This window comes from Drosophila hydei, unplaced genomic scaffold, assembly GCF_003285905.1.
Source record: "Drosophila hydei strain 15085-1641.00,03,60 unplaced genomic scaffold, DhydRS2 tig00000001-arrow-pilon, whole genome shotgun sequence".
In the NCBI taxonomy this organism is placed as follows: domain Eukaryota; kingdom Metazoa; phylum Arthropoda; class Insecta; order Diptera; family Drosophilidae; genus Drosophila; species Drosophila hydei.
This window is the reverse complement of record NW_022045643.1, coordinates 7,790,609-7,816,937: the sequence shown is the minus strand read 5'-3', so window position 1 is coordinate 7,816,937 and position 26,329 is coordinate 7,790,609. Positions and strand designations below refer to the sequence as shown.

At 39.4% G+C, this 26,329-nt stretch overlaps 5 protein-coding genes and 2 non-coding genes across 7 annotated transcripts; all 7 read left to right on the top strand.

The window, feature by feature from the left end:
* The first annotated feature begins 477 nt into the window (after positions 1-477).
* Positions 478-6,191, top strand: LOC111594918 (serine/arginine repetitive matrix protein 1). Its single transcript, XM_023308405.2, has 4 exons — positions 478-950; positions 1,354-2,336; positions 2,700-3,164; positions 4,071-6,191. Exons 1-4 carry the CDS (start codon positions 939-941, stop codon positions 5,857-5,859), a joined length of 3,249 nt encoding a protein of 1,082 aa, XP_023164173.2. The 5' UTR covers positions 478-938; the 3' UTR covers positions 5,860-6,191.
* Positions 6,192-6,587: 396 nt separating this feature from the next.
* LOC111594913 (40S ribosomal protein S4) lies at positions 6,588-8,382 on the top strand. Its single transcript, XM_023308400.2, has 5 exons — positions 6,588-6,685; positions 6,929-7,187; positions 7,247-7,344; positions 7,594-7,765; positions 8,003-8,382. Exons 1-5 carry the CDS (start codon positions 6,683-6,685, stop codon positions 8,254-8,256), a joined length of 786 nt encoding a protein of 261 aa, XP_023164168.1. The 5' UTR covers positions 6,588-6,682; the 3' UTR covers positions 8,257-8,382.
* On the top strand, positions 7,375-7,519 carry LOC111594928. Its single transcript, XR_002751157.1, has one exon. It is a non-coding gene; the product is annotated as a small nucleolar RNA psi28S-3327 (small nucleolar RNA).
* LOC111594929 lies at positions 7,797-7,940 on the top strand. The gene has a single exon (XR_002751158.1). It is a non-coding gene; the product is annotated as a small nucleolar RNA psi28S-3327 (small nucleolar RNA).
* A 417-nt stretch (positions 8,383-8,799) lies between the features above and the next one.
* Positions 8,800-10,796, top strand: LOC111594915 (syntaxin-12). The gene is made up of 3 exons (XM_023308402.2): positions 8,800-8,912; positions 9,225-10,053; positions 10,329-10,796. The coding sequence occupies exons 2-3, from the start codon at positions 9,390-9,392 to the stop codon at positions 10,502-10,504; spliced, it is 840 nt and encodes a 279-aa protein (XP_023164170.2). The 5' UTR covers positions 8,800-8,912; positions 9,225-9,389; the 3' UTR covers positions 10,505-10,796.
* A 455-nt stretch (positions 10,797-11,251) lies between these two features.
* On the top strand, positions 11,252-13,143 carry LOC111594925. The gene is made up of 3 exons (XM_023308419.2): positions 11,252-11,433; positions 11,501-11,738; positions 12,994-13,143. Exons 1-2 carry the CDS (start codon positions 11,340-11,342, stop codon positions 11,716-11,718), a joined length of 312 nt encoding a protein of 103 aa, XP_023164187.1. The 5' UTR covers positions 11,252-11,339; the 3' UTR covers positions 11,719-11,738; positions 12,994-13,143.
* Positions 13,144-13,347: 204 nt separating this feature from the next.
* Positions 13,348-14,652, top strand: LOC111594926 (syntaxin-12-like). The gene is made up of 3 exons (XM_023308420.2): positions 13,348-14,030; positions 14,298-14,393; positions 14,630-14,652. The coding sequence occupies exons 1-3, from the start codon at positions 13,421-13,423 to the stop codon at positions 14,650-14,652; spliced, it is 729 nt and encodes a 242-aa protein (XP_023164188.2). The 5' UTR covers positions 13,348-13,420.
* Positions 14,653-26,329: the final 11,677 nt, after the last annotated feature.

Below are 26,329 nucleotides of genomic sequence, written 5' to 3'. Positions count from 1 at the left end.
AAAATAATACTTAAATTAAGTTTTAAATTAAAATAATTCAAATAAATTATTTAACATAAAAATGAAGGAACATTAGCTGCCGATAATTTATTTGATTTGTGCTAAAAGAAAAGGAGACAAATGAAAGAAAGCACGCTGTTTACTTGGCATAAACAAATTTAGTTCATAGTTACATATAATAAATTAATTATAACAAGCCTTTTTAACGTTTTGTTAAAATTTATGTGTATGTACTAATTTTAAATTAAATAAATTATTTTAAATAAAACATTGAATTTTACTTGGTTTGATATTATTCGATTATCGCTATCAAATAACCGGCATAGTGCACTTTTTGAAATGCAAAATAATACAAAATCGAGTGCGATAGATTTATCCAGTGCAAGGTGAGTTTCTGCTAGAATGTATCGTTTATGCATAAAAGTCACCACTATCGATATGATTTAGCGTAAAGTGCATGCGCTGCCGCTACAACTATCGTTCATCACTTGACTGCCGTGTATCGTTTTGTTTCGTGCCAGCTCTAGCTACACGCATAAATTTTTAGCGAAAATTTAGAAAACGAACAAGCAAAAGTTAACAAAAGTGCAGCGGGTGTAATTTGGCGTACAGTTTAACAATTACATTGTGGAATTACACTTATTACAAAGTTGTTTTCGTGCATTTAGCGCCGCATACTTAATCGTCCCGCACTCGCACTAACACACACGCGCTGAGTGTTTTGTGTGTGTGTGTGCGTGCCCGTGTGTACATGTGCATGTGTGTGTATAGGTGACAATTTTGTTGCGTGGTGCCGGGTTACAGTTAAATATTACAGAATATTTGTTGTTTTGCGAGCGCGCGCATTAATTGTGGCATGAAATAAAAACAACACCAGTTAGCCGGCACAGTTAAAATCATTTAACGCTAACGAGTGTGCAACTGCGTTCAGCTTCAAAATGATGTTCACGGTACGTTGTTGTTACGCCTTATGTTCGTTTATTCTAAGGGGTGCTTCAATTGCTACCCGACAAACAATCGATAAACGGCGCTGCAAAACTGCACAAGCCAAGAGAGAAGAGTAAAAATTGAGAGAGAATCTATTTTCATGATCAGCAATGCTTATGCTTAGCTTTAGCATGCAATTCTTACGCTCTTTCGGCTCTTTTGCTCAAGAACGGCTTTGTTACTGTGTGTGTAAAGCATTGGAATTTGCGAAATGAAAACGAGCATAGTATATCTCTCAATTTGTTCTTTATGATCTCTGCTGGCAAATTGCAATTCAGACTCTATGCTGACTTCATGAAAAGAGCGGTGAAATCATATTGACATGAAATATATATATTTTTTTGTGGCTTTTCCTTTTGTTTTTAGGGCACCAATCAGCAGCAGGACACGCGCTTCAGCGACAAGGAAAAGAAGCTAATGAAGCAAATGAAATTCGGGGATTGCCTAAATAAGCGTGTGGATATGTCCAAAGTTAAGCTAGATGTGCTTCGACCTTGGATAAGTAAAAAAATCACTGATATTCTGCACATTGAGGACGATGTCGTCGTTGAGTTTGTTTATAATCAGCTGGAGGAGGAAAAATATCCCTGTCCCAAAAAAATGCAAATCAATATGACCGGTTTCCTTAACGGACGCAATGCCCGCCAATTTATGGGCGAGCTATGGGCGCTGCTGCTCTCCGCGCAGGAGAGCGACAGTGGCATTCCCGCAGAGTTTATACAGCAGAAGAAGGATGAGATACTGAAGCGTGAGGAGGAGCAGCTGCAAAAGCAGCGCCAGCAACAGCAGCGTCAACGTGATCTGTCACGTTCTCGCTCTCGCTCCAGGTCCCCTTCGCGCTCACGGGACAAGCCGCGACGTCACGACAGATCCAAATCGCGTTCACGCAGTCGGTCGGTATCCAAAATGGCAGCAGCCTCCAACAATGGCGGCACCACTGCAGTGCCTATCAACAGTGCAGCACGAGAGGCGGCAGCAAATGCAGCCGCTCGCCTACGCAAGCGTGGTGGTGTAGGTGGAGGCGGCGCCGGTAGCGGCGGCTCACCCAGTGCTGCAGGTGGAGCTGGAGGAGGAACAACAGCAACTGCAGCAGGTTCAGCAGCTGGCGGCGGCGGTGGACGCGGCACATCGCGAGAACATCGTAACAGTCGCCGCCGTTCACATTCCCGCTCTCGTTCCAATCGCTCAGCACAACGAGCGGCCTCCACAGACGTTGGTGGTGGTGCTATCAAGACTTTAAATGGACGCCACTCTGTCCAAAAAACATCGCCAGCAGCTGCGTCCAAATCCAAAACAAAGGCCAAATCGCGCTCACGTTCACGCTCGCGTTCAACACGCAGTCGCTCCAGGTAGATAAGCACACTGACAGCTATAATAGAGATGTTGATATCGTTAGGAAATGAAAGTTAATAATATATAAATGTCTGTAATAGACTAGCATATATATAGTCACTGTTCGTTAAGGTTTAATAAGATATTGTAAACGTCACCAAGTCTATTTCTACTTCATAAGATCCAAATGAGCATTTGAAAACAAATATTGCAAGAATTTACTTCATTTATAATTTAAAACACTTAATTTTGATTATGCTAGAGCAAATGTTTTTCGAAATCATATTGAGTTAGATTTCTAAACAAGATTATTAGATGTCTACATCTCTATAACTTCTTCTTGTTTGAACAATAATGATAATGGATTCGTATCTTCATAGATCCCGTAGCGGGGGCAAAGGCTCGCCAAAGAGGCGTACTCGTTCGCGCAGCTCTTCGCGCTCCTCGGCACGCAGCAATCGGCGTCATCGTCGCTCGCGCTCGCGAGCCAGCAGCATTTCGCTGTCACCGGAGCGCCAACAGGATCAACAGTTCGAACATCGACGCAACAAGAACAGCGTGCAAAATAAGCGACAATATCGCAACAATCGTGATGATTCCGCCAGCTCCATTGAGCGAGGCGATGGTCGTGCCAGGCAATTTGGTGGCGGTGGTGGCGGCGGTGGTGGTGGACGACGACCTCCACCACATGGCAGACGCTTTTCGCCACGCGGACGCAGTCCCATGCGTCAGGACAATGGCGGTGGCGGAGGTGATAGGCGCTTTCAGCGCTCCAATTCGCGACGTCGTTCACGCTCCCGCATGCTATCCAGATCGCCTATGCGCTATTCCAGATCGCCAAGGAGGTAAGAATATATACATTTAGGTATATGTATTAATAAAATATGCATATATGTATATAAGAGAGCAAGTTGTTAGAGATTGAAGATAAGTCAAGCTGAGTTTATATGTATAGGAATTATATGATATGTTATGTATTTCTAAGTAGCTGAGCTCTGTAAATGGCTCACTGAGCCCAGACTAATTCTAGACTAATACTATGAATTCTAATATATTATGAAAATTATAACTAAATGTATATAGACGACACAGTTGAGGATAGTTAGTATATACATATATGTTATATTCTTATAAATAGATAATTCATATAAAAGATTATATCAAAAGTTTAAGGATAAGCTTTTGTTTAATCGTATATCTCTATTATCTGACTGAAATCACAATTATGATTTGTCTAAATTTTAATCTCTTAACTTGCAAATCTGTTAATCTATCTCAAAAGGTTTCCATGCTTTGCCCTTAATATATCTTTGAAAGTTTAATCATTGCTAGAAAAATTTGTCAAAAAGACTTGTTATATTTAAGAGACATATCAAACTTCAATCAAAACATATTAGGATAAGTTTAATGTGTATGGTTCTTATAGTACTTTTTGTCCGGATACGCTCTTAGGATTGGTTTTCTTTTCGATCCCTTAGTTCGCTCTTTTGTTGTTAATTAATTACCTCGCTTAGTCCATCATATCTACCTTTAATTACTATATCTGTCTATTACAGTCAGCATTATCTGACATAAGTAGCTTGTCATTCGTCCATGTCGTCTTAGTTGTCAGTATTTGTCTGAGGACATCGATATTTTGCACTCGATATACTCAATGATAGCTGTCTCTTAGTTGCTCATATTTAGATTTTGTTCTCGATATTTCATAATCTTGACTAAATGCCATTTTTTTTGCATTATCCGTTTAACAGGTTCAATAATCGCCGTCGTTCGCCGCCAATGCATTTCCGCGGTGGCGGCGGTGGAGGCGGAGGAGGTGGTGGTGGTCGTGGTGGCGGCGGCGGCGGTGGAGGTGGTGGCGGAAGGGGTGGCGGCAACCATCGTAACATGTGGCAGCAGCAATATCGTGGCGGCAGTCCCAATCAGCGGGGCGGCGGACGTATACACTGGCAGGCCAGGCACAACAGTCCCAATGGTGGGCGACGCTTCGATCGTCGTCAGTCACCGCCGGGCGGTGGTGGTCAGCATCGTTATTCGCGGGATCGCCGCCAGTCGCCCGGCCCGGGCGGTCCACAGCAGCAGGGACAACAGTTCCGTAAACAATTCTCGCCCGGACGTCGCTTCGATAGGCGTGGCTCGCCACAGAGCTACAATCGTTGGGATCAGAATCACCCCGATCCGCGCCAGCCCATACGCAATCAACAGCAGCAGCACCAACGCATGCGTCGCTCCAGCTCGGGCAGCGCTAGTCCCGCGGCGCGTCGTCAGCACCAGCGCAGCGTCAGTCCAGTAGCCAGAAATCGTAGTCGCAGCCGCAGTCGCTCCAGCGGACGACCTACGAAACGCAGTCGCAGCCGCAGCCAGCATAGCCGCAGTCGTTCCAACTCTCGACAGCAACAGCGTCGACGTCCCAGTCCCGCAGCAGCGCGTCGCTCCGTTGAGTTTGCCGGCCCGGCTGTCAACACCATTGATCTCTGTCGCGAAGAGCCGCCGCCCCCGCCGCAGCAACTAGAACAGCAGCAGCCGCCGCCGCAGCGAAAATTCGAGTCACAACAGCAGCCGCAGCCCCAGCCTCCATCGCAGTCGCAGTCGCTGTCAACGCGCCGTAGCTTAGCCAGTCTGTCGCGCACACCGTCGCCGTTCCTTAAGTCGCATGAGCGCAACGCTGTCGCAGTTCCAAAGAAGGTTCGCGACAACAGCCAGAGCAGCAGCTCGGACAGCAGTGTCGATGATAGCGATGACAGCGAAGATGAGGAGCAGCAGAAGAAGCAGCGCCAACAGTCGCGACGGTCAGCGGCAAGCGGCAAAAATAGCTTAAAGGCTAAAGCTTTGGCGGCGGAGCCAAGCAAAGGCTCCAGCAGCAAGGCCAAGGCGTCGCGCAGCTCGGGCAGCAGCAGCAGCAGTGACCGCAGCGACGATGACGACAGTAGCGATGAGCGACACAAGAAGAAGTCGCAGCTGAAACGTAAAGAGGAAACGACGACTGCAAGCAGAAGCGAAAAGGAGAAGGAGAAGCAGCGTCGCAGTGGGGACAAGAAATTGCAGCGCAGCGCGTCGAGTGAGGAAAGAGTACATGCAGAGTCGCTGGCCGAGAAGCAAAGAAGCTTGGACAGAAGCCGCAAGCGAAGTCATAAGAAATCGCGAAGAGATGGCAGCGGCAGCGATTCCGACGATGAACGTTTGCCCAAAAAGAAACGCAAGAAGTCAAAGAAAGCAGCCGATAGCAGTGACAGCGACTCGGGCTCGGAGGACGAGTCGTCTTCGAAGAAAAGGAAACACAAGAAACATAAGAAGCACAGCAAGAAGAGCAAGAAGCATAAGAAGCATAAGCGAAAGAGCAGCAGCAGCGCAAAGCATCGGCAAGAGAGTAGCTCGCAGAGCAGTGGCGATGAGGATGAGGAGCAGCATGCCAGGACGAGGGCTGCAGGCAAACGGAATGGTAAGCTGCCGCTGATGATTTCTGGCGGCCCTGGCATCAATGAGGATTTGGAGAAGCAACTGCGCGAGCGTGCGCTGAAATCAATGAAAAAGTTGGACTGAGCTACGACAACAATAACATCATCAACAACAATAAGAAACGGCTACAAAATGGAAGAAAAAGAAGAAAGCAACTGACTAAATTAAAATGAAGAAAGGAATGAAACGTTAACAAAATGCGATCCCTCATTACAAATACATACATATGACATACAGACTTTTAGACAGACATGCGTAGCCATTTAAACACTAACGTAACATTCATATTTACATACATTAAATAATATTTCTAACAATTTATTTCATACGTTTAAGTCACATTGCGCGTCGAACCTATTATAAAAAGAAATCCGAATTCGTGCATGATAAATACAATTTGTATTATGTACAAAAAAGCAAGAAATTTCTCAACATAAAACATAAAAAAAAAACTTTAATAACAAATAAAAAGCCATTGTGCTTTTACCAAAAAAGAAAAGCCCTAAAAAAATCCATCAGATCAAACTTCAGAAAAAAGTTTGGTTAAATGCATGTTGCTACAGTTAATTGGCAATAATGTTTGCTTAGAACACTACCGTTTAATGTCTAAGTAGGTTTTACAGAATGTAATTAATGATACCTAAAACGAAAATTGTGTGCGTTTGAGAGCATTATTAATTAAAGTAATATATAAAAAAAATAAACAAATGTAAAAGATACGGTTCGGTACTTTAAATATCAATATAATTTGCGCGCTCTGTGCAACCCTTATAAGGTGGATATTTGACAGCACAAATTTTTGTTGTCATGGTCACACTTAAAGAACTCAATCTGGCAACTCTTTGCGCAGCTGTCAAATGAACTGACAGCGCGTCAACTTCCTTTCCTTTTTTACGTATCGTACGAGATGGTAAGGCTGAAAATATAAATGCAATTTAAATACGCTGCCATCGACGCGTAATACAAACAAAAATGACGTGAACTATATAATAAATAACGCTACAAACTGTACAATTGTTGAATATGTGAACATTTGTGTGCAAGTGCGTGATTTTTCATAAAAAAAACTATGCGTTTTTGTTTGTTATTGCAGTCGTTTGCTTGGGAGTATAATAAATTATTATTAATATGTGTTCGTGCAATGTTTTTGTAGGCTCGTGGACCTAAGAAACATTTGAAGCGTTTAGCCGCACCCAAGGCATGGATGTTGGACAAATTGGGCGGTGTTTTCGCCCCACGTCCATCGACCGGTCCACACAAGCTGCGCGAGTCGCTGCCTTTGTTGATCTTCCTGAGAAATCGTCTCAAGTACGCTCTGAATGGCGCTGAGGTGACCAAAATTGTCATGCAGCGTCTCATCAAGGTCGACGGCAAGGTGCGCACCGATCCCACCTACCCCGCTGGCTTCATGGGTAAGTCGAAGTACACTTCGTTCTCCAATTCAGTTGAGTAATCGATGTTTATCATTTAGATGTCATCACCATCGAGAAGACTGGTGAGTTCTTCCGTCTGGTCTATGATGTGAAGGGCCGTTTCACCATCCATCGCATCTCCGCTGAGGAGGCCAAGGTAGGTTTAAATTTGATTAGGATAGTCACTCGATGGGCTTTATCGAAGACCGATTTCTGTTTTTTTTATACGTCAATTGGTTCAATATAAAGCCCAAAGCAATTTTTGATACGACGGTCTCTGATCTTGAGCATTTCTCCAGCCGTTTCAGTAACTTTTACGTGCAATTACAAATTAACTAAAAAGCCATTCGTGAGAATTTACTCTTATATATTGTATTATAATAAAATATTCCTCTTTCTATTGCAGTACAAGCTGTGCAAGGTGCGCAAGACACAATTGGGCGCTAAGGGTGTGCCTTTCCTGGTTACGCACGATGGCCGTACCATCCGTTATCCCGATCCTCTGGTGCACGCCAACGATACCGTGCAGGTGGACATTGCCACCGGCAAGATCACCGACTACATCAAGTTCGATTCGGGTAGGTTCTTTTAATGCAATGTTTCGTCATCCTCTTGGCTGGTTCGAAGACCACAAAACGCTTTCTAACAAGTTGCGTGGTTCAAATACAAAGCCAATAGCAATTTTTGATACGACGGTCTCTGATTTGTGCACTTATTCAGCCATTTCAGTAACTTTTACGTGCAATTACAAATTTAAAATTGTTTTAAAAGAATACAGACCAGTGTAATACAACATATCTTATTCTAATTCACAGGCAACCTTTGCATGATCACTGGAGGCAGGAATTTGGGACGTGTTGGCTCTGTTGTTAACCGCGAGCGTCATCCCGGATCTTTCGATATCGTGCACATTAAGGATTCGCAGGGTCATGTGTTCGCCACTCGTTTGACCAACGTTTTCATCATTGGCAAGGGCAACAAGCCTTACATCTCGCTGCCAAAGGGCAAGGGTGTTAAGCTGAGCATTTCGGAGGAGCGTGACAAGCGCTTGGCCGCCAAGACCCACTAAACACAATATGCCAGCCGGACAGAGCAGCAGCAGATTAGGGGACAAGAGTAAATAGGATTTTTACTTTTTAGCATAACTCTGTACGTTAAAGCTACGGAATTACAAAAACAACGTAAAGAAAAAGTATTTGTTGTCTTTTTATGGAGTGGAGCATGTATGTGTGATACCAATGTACATTAAACTAAACATTAACAAATTCAAACAAGCCGCCAACTCCGAAGTTTCTCATGTAATGCAGTGGAAGTTATGAGGGATTGTTATCGATATATGACATTTCTTGGTAAGCTGGAGTCAAAAAGAAGACGAGAAACAATAAATGTTGCCTGACTATCGGAGGATTCTTGGCGCTTGTAATCTCAATAGGAGTGCATTGAAATAGCTATAAAATATCCGAATTCTACCACTGATATTTCGCGGAATAGCTATAATTAGGTGAGTTTGGCGCGCCAATTTCTTGCGGCTATCACTGTTCAGTGCTGTCAAATGCTCTACGCTTATATAGGGCTGCAAAGCATCGATAAATGACTAAGAGCTAACGCAATTATCGATAGTACGTTTTTTGTCTTTGTGTGTAATGCAGTGAAAGGCTTGCGCACTGGGCAAAAATTAGTTAAAAAGAAACTGGAAATCAACTCGCCCACTGAAGTAAATCATAGGTAATTTATACTAATAATTGGAAGCCATATAGGTGCTGGTGCCCACAGGCACAGACAAGCCACTAAACTGCGTGTGTGTAGATGTTTGTGATTGTGTGTACTCACACACACGCAAACATATGTACATGCCCTCGTATATGAGGGTATATGTATATTTGTATGCCTGTTGGTCATATGTTAGCATGTCTGATAAACTCTGCTGAAGTGAATCATTTGTTTGGCTCCAGCTCTAGGTTGTTTGTTTGTGTAATGCGAAGCGCATTAGTTTGTAGATAGTTGCGGTAGCTAAAGTCAAGCATTCTACATTCGCAGACAGTCGCGTCATAGAACCCAACGAGCACGCACCACCCACAAAATATAAAGAAGCGGATCACCAAAGACAGATTTTGTGTCCGACCCTTGAAGCCATCGCACACACACTCGCCGCCTCATCTATATACACATACATCGTAAAACAGTGAGCAGAGCCCAACTACTATGGCGCAGCCATTGAATAATCCATCGAGTAGCACGCATCGTGACTATGGTGCCATAACCACTGCCACGCCCGAGGTCAGCTTTGCCGCTGCCTCCAACTCGGGCAATTCCGGCTTCAGTCCCACAGAGTTTGTGTCGCTCAGCGAGGATATTGGTCACAATATCACATCGATCAACACCAGCACCAAGCAGCTGGAGAAGCAGCTCAAGCTGATTGGCACCGCCAAGGATTTGTCTGCGCTGCGGGAGAAAATCCATAGCATTAATACTAAGACCAATGCGCGGGTACAGACTACAAGCCAGGACTTGGAACGGCTGCAGGCTGTGTTACGTCACGGCGATCGTCAGCAGAAGCTGCAGCTGGAGAAGCTCACAAGTGAATTTCAGGAAGTACTCGTAAAATACTCCTTGCAGCAGAAGCGCATCTCGGAGGCCACGCGACGGAGTTATCAAATGGCCGCTGAGGCTGAGCGTGAAGCGGACGTGTCTGCCAGATCGGAGTTGCTGCAGCAGCAACGACAGGAACAAGCCGGCCTGGAGAGGCAGCACGATATGCTCGTCGAGCGTCAGCGCCAAGTGGAACAAATTGAGTCGGATATCCTCGATGTGAATGTCATTATGAACAAGCTAAGCAACTTAGTGGCGGAGCAGGGAACGGTAGTGGGTGAGTGATTGTCCAAAACATGCTGTGTTTCATGAAAAAACGATATTGATAACGACTTTCATACCGATTGCCGAAATTCAAATCAATTTCGATAACTAATTTACTTATCGAATTCAAAACTCTTTTGATAACAAACTTGCACATAAATTCAATCATTTTGGGGAATACCATTATCATATCGTATAATCGTAAATACAGACAATTTTTTTATTAAATCAATCAATGATTCGAATTCATACGGAAGTATTCATAAAGATAAACATTTCATATTTCAGATAATGTGGAAACGCTTATCGATCACACTGCCGCTAACGTGGAGGAGGGCCGCATTGAGCTTCAGAAGGCAGCAGCTAGTCGTAATAGCTACCGCCGTAAGATATTGATACTTTTAGTGATTGCTGTGATAATAGGGTTAATTGTAACTGGCATTATAGTCGGTAAATTGAGTTAATTGTTTTATATATATGTATACACACACATACACAGACATACCCTTCTACATACATAAACATAAAGTAATTAAAAGTTTTGTAAAACTATTTTTATAAAAAATAAGGCATTAATCACAAAGTGAGGAAAAAGGCGCGCGCCAAGCGGGCAAAGACAAAAACACAACAACCGCAAAAAAATTCAATAAAAATACGAGTTTAAATCCGAAACGCGTTGTAGATCGTAGTTATGTGTATGAAAAACAAAGAAAGAAAATAATTATAAATTATAAAATATATAAATATATATGTAAAAGAAAAGAAACCATTTAAAACTTAATGATAACACAATAACAAATTACAAAATATTCAACGCTTTTAAATGTTAAATTATTTCCTGTTAAACAAACAAAAGAAAAAAAAGCAAAGAACAAAAATATCAAAACAATAATTTGCGTTTTGAATTTGTTTTTTCGTAGTTAAGCAAGCAAATAATATACGTTGAATAAACTCGGTTGATTGCTTATCGGTATATATGCTTAAGATATTAAATGATCAATTTATATAATCTGATTTGATTTTATGTACACATTCAATTAACCAAAGCTATTTAACTCGTCCGCATACAAATAAAAAACACGGGAAAATGACAAGAGTGGAGCAGTTTTTTTTTAAAGTGTGGACAGCTGATTAATGTGGAGTAATGTTAAATAACATCAAAAATAACATACTCAATTTTGCGTTCACATAAACAAATATCGGTGAACCACCACAAAGTATCGGACATCAGCTGTAAAAGGCTTATCAAACACGTGCATTGTTTGTTTTGTAGTTTACACTGAATTTAAGAATAGTAAAATGCCACAAGGTAAATTTAAAAAAGCGAAGTTGCCTGCAGCGATACAAAACAAAAAGAAGCAGCAGAAACAAGCAGCATTTACGCGCAGATCAAGTGAGTAATTGATTTTGGCAACAGGTTGCATTCTCTTACAAACTAAGCATCCTGCTTTTATTTGCAGACGCTCCCATACAAGCCAAGAAGGGCAAGTTCAATGAGACACAGAAAATCAAGGCCGTTATATCCAAATCGGTTAACAAAAGTGTCGAAAGCGAACTGCGTTCGCGTGCACATGAAGGATACATACAGCTAAGCAAAGCCCAGGAAGCGGTTGCCAAGCATCATGCGACGCAGGCTGCTGCTGCGGCTGCCGTTAGCACAAGTAAAGCCACGGAATAGATTTATATGACATTAGATAGGTATGTTTAACCTATAATATATACAATACTAAATATTGTTGTTATTGCTGAAAGGTCAATGCAGTGTTCGATGATGTAGTTGCTTAATGGATCATGCTTGCTTGCATGGATCATAGACTATCAGACTAGGTCTGTCGTTAATTCGCGTTGCATATCTGTTAAGGAAAGAAGCTTCCATTATTTTGTAATGAATACATGTTATTATTCTCAGCTGAGATTCCCTTCATTGCTCAGCAATATGATTTTTAAAGACTTCATGCTCTATAGGCCCAATTTTCGTTTTAATACTTCTAAATGGATATCAAATAGAAAAACTGAATGCATCAACCGAACACCATTGCCAACGCCAAGTGCTGTTGTAATTGCAGGCTGAGTGCAGTTCATTTGCATGCTGTTGAATATGCAAAGGACACTTCAATTCTCGCAGCATAAAACTAAAAACGTAAAACGTTCCGAAAAAAATCCGAGCGTGGATCCAAACAGCGTGCCACCAGGTGGGTTAACACCTGGACGTCTGTTGCCATATACGCCAGCGAACGCTCATTTGCATGCAATTGGGGCGGGCTTGTGGGAGTGGGTGTGGCAGGACGGGGGTGCGTCACAGAATCAAAGTGCAATACGAATCAGCATAGAAAAACAAAGGCAACAACCAATTGACAGCGGATTTTTCGCGTTATTCCATGCGGGGAGAGGGCTAATTAAAAGCGCATCAAAAGCGCCAAATTTGCATAGCAAACGAAACGAAAGCAAAAATTAAATAAAAATTTTTAGTTTCACATTTTTCATTTGCCATTTTCACATTTTCCATTTTCCATTTCACATTTTTACTTTTCACTTCTCACTTTTCCCCTCGTTCATGCCAATGCCGTAAAACTTTAGTTTTTGACGAGTCCGAGGAGGGCGGCGCAACACGCCCAATAAATGTCAGCGCACAGAAAACTTTGTTGGGCAAACTATTTTTATAATTAAACAAACACAAACTAATTGCGATAAGTAGCAAAAATGACTTGGCAATTTGTGAAACATTCCTTCTGCCGCCTGCGGGCCATAAATTATCCAAATGTCAAAGTTGCCCCTTCCGTGTGCCTGGAGTTTGTGGCACGACCAGCTCCACCTTTGAGCCTTAAATCGGAGCTAACTAACATCGATTGCAGCTGTGCAGCAACAATAGACCAGTCGAATGAAATATTTTCCTATTCCAATTGATCTTGTCAGCTGGCTAAAGCTAACTAACATTTTCGTCTCTTTCTTCTAGGCAGCCCCAGCTATAGAGACGTCGCTTGGATCGTTGCACTATATCATGGGATTGCAGCTAACATCGCTTACAAATTAAGTTTTTGTATATAAGCTTCTTGTACTCTGGCATAATTTAACTTGTTATTTATACAGAAATAAAATATTCCTAAGACAATAACTTAAACTTATAATTGGAATCCTATAGCTGTTGCTGTTGCTGTTGCTGCTACCCATAAGCGCATTGCCCATTGTGTGTGCTTATAAGTACTTGCTTTATATATATATATATATATGGACATATATATGCTTGTTGGTCATTTCTGATCAACTCTGCTGAAGTGAATCATTTGCTCAAGTTTGTTTGCGTAAGGCGAGACTCATTTGATAAGTCGATTGCAACAATTCAAAGACAAATTTCTGATCGTCCCTCGAGCTCACAACGTATCATGGCGCAGACATTCAACGGCTCATCGAGCAGCAGGCAGGGCAGCCTTGGTTCCATGCTCAGTGACGCTCGCTGCAGCTCGAATCCTACAAAATTTGCGTCGCTCAACGAGGCTATTGGTCACAATATCACATCGATCAACGCCAGCACCAAGCAGTTGCAGAAGTTGTTGAAACTGATTCCCAACGCAAAGGATGTGTCTGTGCTGCAAGAGCAGATCCATAGTATTAATAGTAAGACCAATGAACTGGTAGAGATCACAAGTGATGACTTGAGGCGGCTGCAGGCGAGGTTGCGCCATGGTGATCGTCAGCAGAAGCTGCAGCTGGAGAGGCTCACAAGTGAGTTTCAGCATGTGCTCGTTAAATACTCTGAGCAGCAGAAGCGCAACTGGAAGGTCTTGCGACAAAGCTATCAAGAGGCCGTTGCCGCTGAGCGGGAGGCTGACGTGTCGCAGCAGCAACGCCAGGAACAAGCGGATCTGGAGAGCGAGCACAATATGCTCGTTGAGCGTCACCGCCAGGTCGAACAACTTCACTCGGATATAGTCGATGTGCATCTCACTATGAACGAGCTAAGAAAGTTGACGATCGAGCAGGGTGAGGTGGTGGGTGAGTAGTTGTTAAGATTAAAGATCTCTTTAGACGACATTGATAATGGAAAATAAACTTGCATATCGATTGCTGCAGCCCAAAGCACTTTCGATAACAAATTGTCAAGTTTGAAATTGTGTTAGCTGATCGATCAAAGTCCGATAAATTTGCCAAATCATTAGGGGCATACCACTATCATATCGTATCAGCATAAATGTAGTTTTTTTTAACAATGCTTTCCATTCATATAGAAATATTCATAAAGATAAACATTTCAAATTGCAGATAATGTGGAAACGCTTATCGATCGCACTGCAGCTAACGTCGAGGACGGCTGCATTGAGCTTCAAACTATAGTAAATAGACGTAATTCAACACATCGTAAAAAATTGATACTTTTATTTCCTGTTTTGTTGATAATATTAGTTTTAATTGGCATTATTATCTGGAAATTAAAGGCAAAGTGAGTAAGTCTTTTTATTTTTAGTTTTCTTTCTTGGAATTTTTATAAATAAAATATGTATAAATAAGCAAAATATGAAATAAAAGCACATTAAAATAAAATTGAAATTAAGAAGTTTTATCAAAATGATAAATTTTAGAAAAATATTTTTCAGTATCTCCCGAATCTACGAGATGAATGATGCGCTGAGTTGATCCAGCCTTGTTCGATTGTCTTTCGACTGTTCTAAAAAAAGCTGAAAACTTTAAACTTTAAATATATATTCTTTCTCAATATCCCCTTGAGCCTATCAATCAGTAATTTGACTTAGTTTTAAAGCATCATCATATCTAGAGACTCTAGAGATACATAGAACACTTGTAGCTGTTTTTTAAAACCTTCTTAGGATTACTTTTTTTTTGCAACTAGTGAAATCTACCTGACGGTCTAGCTAATCTATATGAGTTCTTAAGCTTTGAGCATATTGAAGTTTGCAAATTCAGTTTCTCATGTTCATATTTTCAATAACAAAGATTTAAAGTTATAGAGTTTTGAAAGCTGTCGAAATCCTTTGTCTCTTCATTTCTAAAAGGAAACATTTCGCCAAACAAAAATCTGCTATGAATAGTTCTTGATATTGATATGAGATTCTTTGTCTGTCAAAAATTGTTAAATCGAAAAAAGGATTAATGTGTTGCTAGGCAATGTTTGATTGATTTGCTGTTGCTGCTGCTAGTTGTCTCCCACCGGGCTTAAGACTTGAAAGGACACCCACACAGCTGTGAGGTAGCGTTTGTCACACATCCATACAAAGGATAATGAGCATTACAAAAGCGGAAATCAGACGAGCAAACAACCTTTATAAGTATTTTTATTTAAAACGTATTTGACCCGCTGTATGTGTGTGTGAGTAGAGCAGCAGCGGCAGCAAACAAATGAAATGAAATGAAAAAGAATGACAAAATGTAAAGAATGGGAAAAAAACTATTTGAATATCGACGTGTGGCCATTGTCCACTGTGGATTGGAATGTCCAGTCAGGCCTACCTGCGGCTGCCTCATTGTGTGCGAGGCGCGCATGTAAATTTGTCCAACTGGATGCCAAAGACAAACACTTGAAAACGTTCAAAGGACAAATGGACAGGTCTTGTGGCCACCTGCGGCATTTATTATTATTATATATATATATATATATATATATATATATTATATATATATATAAAATTTTTTGCATACAATCGCGTCTGTGTGTGAATTTTGATTTATACAGCAGAGGCAGAGACATTTTTATGCAGATTTTTTTTTTAAATTTTAAATTTTGTGCCAGCTTTTACTTTTCGTGTATGTGAATGCTTTGAGTGGAAAAGTAAACTCTCAGCTGTTGTCTATAATAAACATATGAAACAAGCCAATTTCTTGGTATAGCCGACCTGGATAATGATAGTGAAGGAGTTGAAGAGTGTCTATAAAAGCACATATCTAAATATATAAAATATATAAAATGTATAAAATTTATAAAATTTTTAAAATTTATAAAATTTATAAAATTTATAAAATGTATAAAATTTATAAAATATATATGTAAGGCATGTGTCAAAGTAGAGTAAATTTTGTTATGCAGAAGATAACTCAAGTGAAGCTGACTCAAAAAGTAGATCTTCTTTCAAGAGTTTATGGTATTCACGCGCTAGTCCCTCTTTGCTTATGTTAACTTTTATTCTTTATAATTTTTATTTATATAATTAAGAACAGCCAAACCATGTTTTACTTATCACTTATCACATACCTTTTTGGCTCACATTTTTTTATGACTTTTTGCTTGAACTGAGAAATTTACGCTTATTCCAATTTTATGCCCCCAAACAGTTTACCTTTTCGTGAAAGGTATTTAAATGCTAAGCGTAGCCATTATACAATTTTTAATACGTATATGTTTTATGTAGCGCAACGGCGTTGATATCAAATTGTATCTACAACTTCAATTTAATTATAAGCCTCGCACGGCTCATCAAATTTGCTGGCTGGAGCAACCGTTGCAGGTGCAAATGCAGAACAGTTCGAGACAGTTCGAGACAGACGAGACAGACGCCAGCTAGTCGCCGTCGTCAGTCCTGGGCCGCGATCGCAGCACACACATTTTCGGTTCCACATTATTATTATCCACGCTTGGGTCCGGTTCCCGTGCTTAGTCCCGTTCGCGTTCTCACTTATTGAACCGGCCGGTCGAGCCGCAATTCATTTGCAAAGCGTATCCAAAAATGTTGATGGGATTATTATATGTTGCTCTTGAATGTTGAACTGCAGGTGGAATCTCTCTATGCCTGTCTGCCTCGCCCTCTCTCGCTGTCTCTCTGTGCGCAGGTCTTTATCTTTTTAATGTCGTGGATTGCTTTGTGTTTTGCTTAAAGCATTAATTTATGTATTAAAAGTTAGAAATCCGTGTGGACAGGTGAATTTTGTTTTGTTGCCTTTTACTTATATCTGGTTTAGTCTTGCTACAAATATATAATTTTGTATTGCCGAGTGAAATTGTTGATTATGCATGGAGATGATAATTTTAAGGACAGGTGAGCCAAGCTCAATGGAAGTTACACCTGGGAATTCTTCAAGCGGCAATGTGAGAAATTTCATAAGAAAATACTTTTGGTATTGAAACTGAATTTATAAAATTTTTTAAAATTAAAAGAAGGCGATATGTAGGGGAACTTATATTATTTAATGTAGGCTAAGGACTTGAAGTTAAAGTGAACAGGGTAGGCTTTATTTAGGCGGGGTTAATTATCTAGATTAAATACTATCTACTGTGTCATCTTTTAATACTGATCAAGTTTGAGAATGATTATTTTAAGTAGAGTAATTATTGAAGCCGCAATGTGAGAGGTCAAAGCTAAAATTATTATTGGAATTTATAAAAAAAATTCTAAAAATTATAAAAATGAATTTTGCTTAAGAATTTATATATAGATTTAAATAAAATATTTTAAAAGAAAACTTTTCCGAAAAGAAAAATTAAGCTCTATAGACAATTTAGCAAATAAACAACCTTTGATATTTTCCATTGTCATTCCGTTCCATTCGCTCAATGCATAATCTGGCAGCTTTTTAGCTCAGGAAACTAGTTAGTATTGATAGATATGTTAAAGAGCTGCGATGCATTTTCTACTTCCGCCGGCTGCAAATTTAAAACTAAAATAAAAGTAAAAAGGTAAAAATAAAGGAAAAAATCTGCTGCAAAAAGCGCGCACCGGATGTAAATGGAACCCAGCTGCATGCCAAAATGCAATTGTCATCAATATGACAACAACAATGACAATGACAGCAGCGAGGACTACAAAGCCAATTCATAAAAACAAAGGCAACCGCCAACAACAACAACAACTAGCAAAGGCAAAAAGCGAATTTCAATAACGGATGTAAATAAACCGCATGAGATCGATTACCTCCCCAGCGTGCGAGCAGCGGCAGGACTTGCTGGCTAGCCTCTCACCTGCCTGCCGCCAGGATAACAGATGCGCACAGCGCACAGGTACAGCACATAGCACACAGCATACAGGATTTTTATCTGCCATGCAAAAATATCAGTTAACTGCATAAACACAGCGACGCGAATGAGCTACAAAAAAACATTTAAGCAAGCATTTACCATAAATGCGTGCGGCATGAAATGTGAGTGACTTTGGGAATACCCTGTAGGTTGGTTCCATTTACAATGACATGAATGTAATTTTCACATATAATTTAAATCATTGTAATATCTAAAACTGTTTTTATTTTATTGCATTTCTTTATTTAATTTATGAAATCATTTTACTATATTAAGAAACATTATTAAATAATTTAACTATATTAAAACTTCTTTGATAAATAAATTTATTATAATATAAAAAATTTATAAGATACTTCAATTATATTTCAAAATAATTTTACAATAATTTTACTATTTAATTTTTTTTTTAAATTTATATTAAAAACATTTTTAAAATAAACGTACTGTAATATAAAAGCTATATTAAATAATTTTATTATTTTATAAAGTGATTATTATTTATTATATTATAATATATACTTTTAAATTATATTTTAATATAATATAATCAATCTCAAATATTAAAAACTTTTCTTTGCAGCTTTTTGCTTTTAAATTTATAGAAGTAAATAAAAAGATGTTTTTTTCATTAATTAAATTAAATATTTTCCCTCAGTTGTATTTAAAATAGTCTAACCTATGTTTCTATCTGAAGTATATATATTAATTTCAAGTGATGTTTACATATGGTCTTTATTAATAACAATACAGATGTACATATTCCTAACAAAAAATAATATATATTGTGCCTGGCACATCATACCTCTTGTGTATATCGAACAGGGCATCAACAGCTGTGCCGCTGCCGACAAAAAAAAATCCCGCCTGTTGCTCACAAAAAGCGCCAAGTTAAAATTTATTTAAGCCACAGACACTTTTGCGTAAAACAAAAGCAAAAAAAGGCAGCAGCAGCCGCCGGCACAGAGGCCACTCGTTAAGTTCGACAACAACAACAAGAAAAGCTCATTAAGGTATTGCACCTGGTGCATCTTGAACTGAAATTGAAACTGAACTGAAAACTGGTCCTGACTGCGTCTGCGCGTCTTCGCCTGCTCGGAAATGGAGCTCGGGGGCGATATTATGGACCATATTATAAGATAAACTGCGGGCAAAAGCTGTTCATCAATAAATGTGTTGATATTATTACGGTAAACATGCTGATGCATTTTAAATTGAATTTAAGATCACTTCACTCTCTCTAATTGGAGTGCATTGGCTAATGAACCAGCGATTTGGCTTATTGAAAACTCATCAAAATCGAATGGGTAAAAGTTGGCAGAGCGTTTATTTTAATGTGCACTACGACCGCTTTGGCTCATGTGACCCAATTCTCTCCTTTTCAGCTGGTCAAATATTGTTAAGGGTCCAATTCCCTGGAACAAGAGTAATAATAATACAAAAGTCAGCGCTCATCGTAAACGTATTAACTCCCAAAGGTGCCAGGCAAGGTGAGAATGCCGACAAAGCATCCAAAGAATCCTCAACGAACGCCTACAGATGCACAATGCCTCAATAGAAAACAGTTGCAGGCACTGGAACACATTAATCATGAAACCAAAATGTAGCTGGCATAACCTAGATATATGTATATGCTCGCATATATATGTTATATATCTGTGACCATGCTCACAATTGTCTCCGTGGCTTTAATAAAGTAAGCGAATGCGAATGTGAATGTGAATGTTTTATGGCCAGCAGCTGAAAGGCAAACACGGTTCGTATATCCTTGCCTGGGCAGCATCTGAAAACTGCTTGCGGTCAAGATTGGGAAACAATGGTCGAGCGTCGAGGGTCGAGGCCAAAAGTCATTTGAGTTTCGTTAAAGAAAAATTACACGACGTTTTGTGGAGCAATTACCAGGTGTAAAAATGCTCAAGGGCGTGGACTAATTGTTCGACTCGGTTCAACTTGCCAAATGCCGCATGCCCAGGACACACACTCCTATACACCTCTCTCTTTCTCTGCCTCCCTCTCTCTCTCTCTCTCTCTCTCGCTTACCGCATTGAGCTGACCATAGTTTCGCACTGGTTTCCTCGTAATCAAATGCAGCGACTCAGTCAACGTGCGCTGTAATTTTGTGCCTGCTTTGTTCGTAGCTGTTGCCCAATTGTTTGGGCGCAGCCTTTGTCGGAACTTTTATTGAAAAGCCTCGTCTATTGCTATTGAGCACTTTTATTCCCAAATCCCTGGCCCTGGTCTCTGTCTACCTATTGTCATTCGTGCGGCGCTACTGAAGCGTTATTAATGTTGGTCGATCTGCGCGTTGCATTGGCCAAAAACTGGGCTGCAACTACTGTGCCGCTTGATATGTACAACTCACACTGATTTGAAAGCTGAAAATACGTGGAAAAGTGGAAAAGTATAGCTCGTTAGATTTTATTTGGGTCTGCCAGGTAAGCTAAGGTAAAGGTATTATAATGTTAGACAAATTAAAAGAAAAGGTGAGATCTGCACAGGGAATCAATCTTTAACCCGAATCTGAATATTGAAGGTTTTTTAAATCAGCTAAACGTTAATTTACGTCTATAAATATAATATATATTTTATTCTATCTTATTGCATTAATTATTTTATATATCTCATTTCTTCACTCGCATAATGCCCTCTAAAAATAAATGATATTTCAAAATATTTTAATTTATTTAAGATTTTTTATATTGCAAAAAAAATGTATTCTAAAATCCTCTCGCTTATCTCATTTCTTGTATTATACTATACCTTCTATAATTAAATTATATGGATATTTATTAATATTTTATAAATTATATGATTATATATTATAAATCAAATATATTTTTATATACTTAAATTTTTTATATATCATTTAAAAACTCAAATGTGAACTACTAAAATTTCTTGGAAATTTAGTCTGTTTCTAAAGCAAAGATTTATCAAGAATTATTTATATATATATATTTATATGACTAACTAGAAGATATAAATATTATAATATTATACTATTATATTATATATTATAATTCTTGATTAACACTGTTATATATCTGTGAACGCTTTTATCTCAGTAATTATGAAAATCAGAGTTTTTAAATAAGCCTTTTAATATATAGTATATCTAAAGGAATATATATAGTAATGTATGTCCTGGCCTTTAAAGTTGAAAGATATAAATTTCTGTCAAAAAACTTAATCAGCCTGGTTCATAAAAATAGTAGTGCGCCTTCCTGTTATGGCTCCATACAGAGTATCTCCAATTCTCGCACTTTTATCAAAAAATGATTTGCTTTACCCTAGTATTTTACTCTTTAGCTCAAAGCCAGCTCTATCTTTGTCATCTATTAACGTTGGCAATGATTTCTGGGCTTAGGCTCGTTTGCCTGCATGCACTCCATTTACCTTTTTTGTGCCTTTGACAATACGGACGCATCGTTCGTTCGTTTATAATCGGTTTTTGCTTCACATAAACTTATCGGGAATCCATCTAAAATTTGCACATGTCAAAAAAGGGAGAGAGAGAGAGAGAGAGGGAGAGGCAGGGAGATTGCTTTATGCATTGCAAATGCAAAACACTTAACTGGGCCCAGACCACCGACTATTAGGGCCAACCGCTATCTATGAGCCATCTATCGGCAGGCAGGCAGGCAGGCAGCTGGGCGGCCAGGCTATGAGCCATTTCCGAGACTAAGTGTTGGCTTGTTCCTGTGCTGCTGCGGGCCACCACTTCCACTTCCTTGGCATTGTGGTTGGCCCAGGCATGTATTCAATATCATTTTTTTTCCTGCTTTTTCTTTTTTATTTATTTTGGCAAAGCGTCTCGTATGACATAGCTGCTGTGCAGAGGAAGTAGGTGTATATGTTGTGGTTGATTCAGGCTGCTTGCCATACAAGTATATAGTATACCTGTCCTTTTGGAGTGGGAGTTTAGGGATGCTGCTGATGTAAGCTGATATGAGCACGTTGGAAGCGCGCAATTTTGGCATTAGTCTAAAATGCGGTCTGGCATTTAATTTCTATTTGAACATTGCATTGAAATTTGAGCGCTTACCACAGGTGTGCAGCAGTCCAACGGGGAATAAACGCTGAACTGTGGGAGCTGTGACTTGGCAAACGGCGCTGCAGGTTTCTCCTTGCATTTATTTGAGCTCCCCTCTGGCCATGCTATTCACTTATGTGTATTTAACGTGAGTCCATCGCTTATATATTTTATATTGCCTTTGAGAATTTCCACTCAAATTGTGCGTGGCGCTCGGCAGTTGACATGTCAGGGCTGGGCTCGGCCGGGCTGGTCTGTGAGCTACCTGTGGGCCACTCGCGAGTGCTCTTGGCGCTCCTTAAAATGTCAAATGGCCGTGTCTCTCGCTCCCTACGTCACATGTGCTGGCGCTCGCTGCTAATGGAAATTGTGTGGCAAGCAACTGACGCACGACGATGACGGCGAAGACTTCCTGCCGTGTAACTGGAAATTTATGTTAAAAAGCTGTGGGCGGTGGAGCTCGTGGGCGTTATATATCAGACATTTTGGAGGCCTTTTACCTTTTGCCTTTTGGTTATTTGTGTGAAAAACAAATTTCTGTTATTTTACTCAAGCAACATGCAATTTTCACACAGTTTCCGTTTGCGGCTATGGGTATAATTGCTATATGAACATGATCGTAACATCAAAGTGAATTTGCTATTAATAATATATTGATTTTGAAGTGTGAAATTGATTAACTATAGATATTATAGATATTAATAAGCCTTTGAGTGAATTCTTACTGAAATAGATGCAAATGGAAGTTATATAAATATAAAAATATATATATATAAAAAAAAAAATGTGTATAGAAGGAATATCCTTCTATCCATATATATATGGAGAGAAGGATTAATTTCTTTTGACTTAAGCTATTATTTTCCATTCAATATATTTCTCTTCTATTATGCAAGCACTATTTATGGATCCTTTTCCTGCCTCTCAGGTTTTAGAGTTCTTTCCCACAACAACTCACCTTCAGTTTAGTTTCTATTTTCTCTTACCTCACAAACTTTTTAGACAAAATAAATTCTCTTCATTATTAACTAAGTAACAATTATTCAAAGTGCATCAAAGTTTCGTTATGTGTGTTTCTTTTAGCTTTTTTCCTTGGCGTATTCTAGTTCGTATGCTCTGTGGGTGGTTTTGGCCTGCGGCACGTGGCATGTTTTCTGCTTCAAGTTCACACTTAACAAACAACTGTACTGAATGCTAAGGCTGCCCTCTGGCCTATGGGTGCTGCATGGGTTGGTTGTTTGCGTTCTGTCTGTGCTCTAGTCTCCATCGCATAATTTTTCACTCGTATCCTTTTGTGTATGTCTTCCTTGGTGTTGCACACATGCAAAGCTTGGGGCTTTTTATAATTTTATGTGCTTTTCTTTTCACTTCTTCTGTTGTGTGTCTGTGTGTGTGACTGTTGATAAATTTGCTTAGATTATTATCCTGGTGCGGTTTGCTTTCTGGTGTTATCTTTGGCTGTAATTAGTCTCGAGCTTGTTTGCGCCGCATTTACACAAAATGCTTTTTACGGCGCCTCGCACGCACAGGACTAGAGAACAGAAAACGTCTGATAATGTACAATATAACTGAGAATACATTTATTCCTGTTAGACTTGGCCGGCAGTCGACTGTCGGCAGTCAACTTTGTTGTAAGTGCTCAGCAAATTGGTTTGTTTTCTAGACTAGAAGTTGACTCAGACTGAGCTGTAAATGTAAAACATTGAACTAGTTTTCAAAATGCTAATGGTAAAAGTTTATTATGACGATAAGAGACTTGGGCTGACTAGATTTTGATTTGAATATAGTTAGCTTAAAGACAGCTACCTTCTGGGACAAGGGCGTTTCAGCAAATAGAGTTGTCCGCCTACAAACAAATACATTTCCGCTCTTTCTTCTTTGAAACTCTCTTGACAAAGAACTTGTCGATCACTCGAAAGCCGTATTTCCATTCATACTTGCAAATATTTGCACTGTCGACCTCAGGCATAATAACTAAATCTTTGCTTGGTCCTGGTAAACATGTTGCAACATGCGTTAAGACGCTTAAGTCCAGCTCGTTGTGGCTAAGCTGTGGGATTAAATTGGATCAAGGAGTTGCCGAAAAAATGTGCCCTAAAGGCAACCGATGAGATTTTCGTTCCTTCTTGATCCTATTCTGTGCTACTCTTGGTAGGTGTGCACCGCATAATTTTGCACTCAATAGTAAATAGAAACCTCAACTCAGTTTACTTTTTTCGTCGCTTCGGCCAGGTCCATCAATCATCTCTTAGCCGCCCGTCAAGGCAGCCAGGCACATTAGCATTTATGAAGTTTGCCCGGTAAATTTTTATTTCTTTTTATACAAGTTTTTCTCGGTCTTTGGGCAACAAAAGGCTCATTCAGTGTTCGCCTGGCTGGTTGACTTTAATAAGATTTTCATAATTTCATGCGCTTGTGCATATTTGGAGTCAATTAATGTCAAAGTAGTTTGGAAGCGCTGCAATCGATCAAATATGAATGCATTGCTGGGGGAAGGCGCTCAAATTTCTGCATATATATATATATATATATATAGGGTATACATGAATATGAATGATGATGAGTTGGGCCAACGCTATATGACCTTTTCCACTTGCATTATTATGCAATGAAAACGATGAATTTTGATGGCTGTTGATGTTGGCGATAAGGTGCAGGCATTGTGGGAACATAGTGACAACAGCTAATGATTGGACTGCTGCATTGCTCAGCAATTCGATATGCTGCTGCTGCTGCTTACAGAATAGTTAAGATTCTTGGATAAGAAACTTGAAGCAAGTCAGTCAAATGTAACTAATCGAAAGATGTATGCGAGAAATGCTTATAAGATACGTTTTTGATGAATGGAAATAGTCTAAGAATGTTAATTAGATTTTCCTAGCAAGTGTTATAGTTGCATATGCTTGACTAGTAAATACCCTGATATTGAGGCGAACTGTTGTTTTAATAGTTTTTGTTTATATTTATAGATATATATTGATAAATCCTTTGCCTCAGCTAAAAAATAAAAATTTATAAATTATAAGATATATTTAACTTCTAAAAATAGTTTTATCTTATTTTAGACTAATTGACAATTCTCCTTTTGTGCATAATTTAAGAGAATCTACACAAGTTACAAGCTTCAGATGCAAAGTTGGTTTTAATCGATTGAAAAGTTGGTCTTCGTTCGACTGTTGCAAACATTTTAAATCACTAAAGCCTTCAATAGCATTTCCAATGAATCATTCTCAGCAAAAGAAATTGCGAACTTTAGTAGATTTATATATTATATATTATAAAGTAATTGTTAAACAACTTCTGTTTGATTATGATTAATATTTATATATAAATATTTAAGTAATGTAAATAATATGCTCAATATATAGTATTTACATAGCAATCGAGAGATAAGCCCCTCTGTATTCCTTTTGCAATTTCGGTTTGTTCGCTGCTCCTGAATAATAAATGTTATTTCAATAATAAAAATTATAATTTATGTGTATTTGCCGCGCTCAGCACGTTGTTTGGGCTCATTCTTTTGAGTTTAAATCATGAACAAAAACATTTCATTAACTAAATTAAAATTAAGCTGGATAACCCGCAAACATTTAAATGGATTTTATTGGTATGTCGGGCATGTGCGTGCTTTTATAGTGAAAGCGGCATTTTAAATGCCATTTCATTTGATGCACTTAATCCAATTGTGTGTAAAAAAAGAAACTTCAGCCATATCAGTTTAAATAATAAAAATAATAATAATAACCGACATGCTAATTAGTTAATATATAATTTCATATAAACTGCTCATTTGTGAATTCAATTAATGTTCATATGCGCGTGTCAAAGTGGATTACGCTCTAATTTAATAACCGAATAGTGCAAATGTAACAATGACAGAGCCACGCCATCCGCGTGGGCGTTGAAATGGAATAGCTAATGCACTGCGTGCTGCACTGATTTATGGCAATTGTCAATTGTCAACAGACAGGATTTTTGGGTAGAACTCGACATACGATGTTGTTATGGATACTTTCGAGGCAGCTCAACATTTGTTGACACATGGCCGGTAAGCCACAGCAGCAGCAGCAACGCCCTCACATGTCAGATGGGAGCCAACTACTTAAAGGAGCTGTCAATTGCCTGGGCTAATGCCAAGGATAATGCATTCTTTTAGTGTAATTTATGCCAGTCAGCGCTCAAGTGGATATATAATTCCTGGAGACACGTCCACGCCTGCGCACAGCTGTGGCTGCTGCTGTGACTGTGGCTTTGTAACCTTAGACGTCTCTCTCTCTCCATTGCTGCTCTTGTTTTACA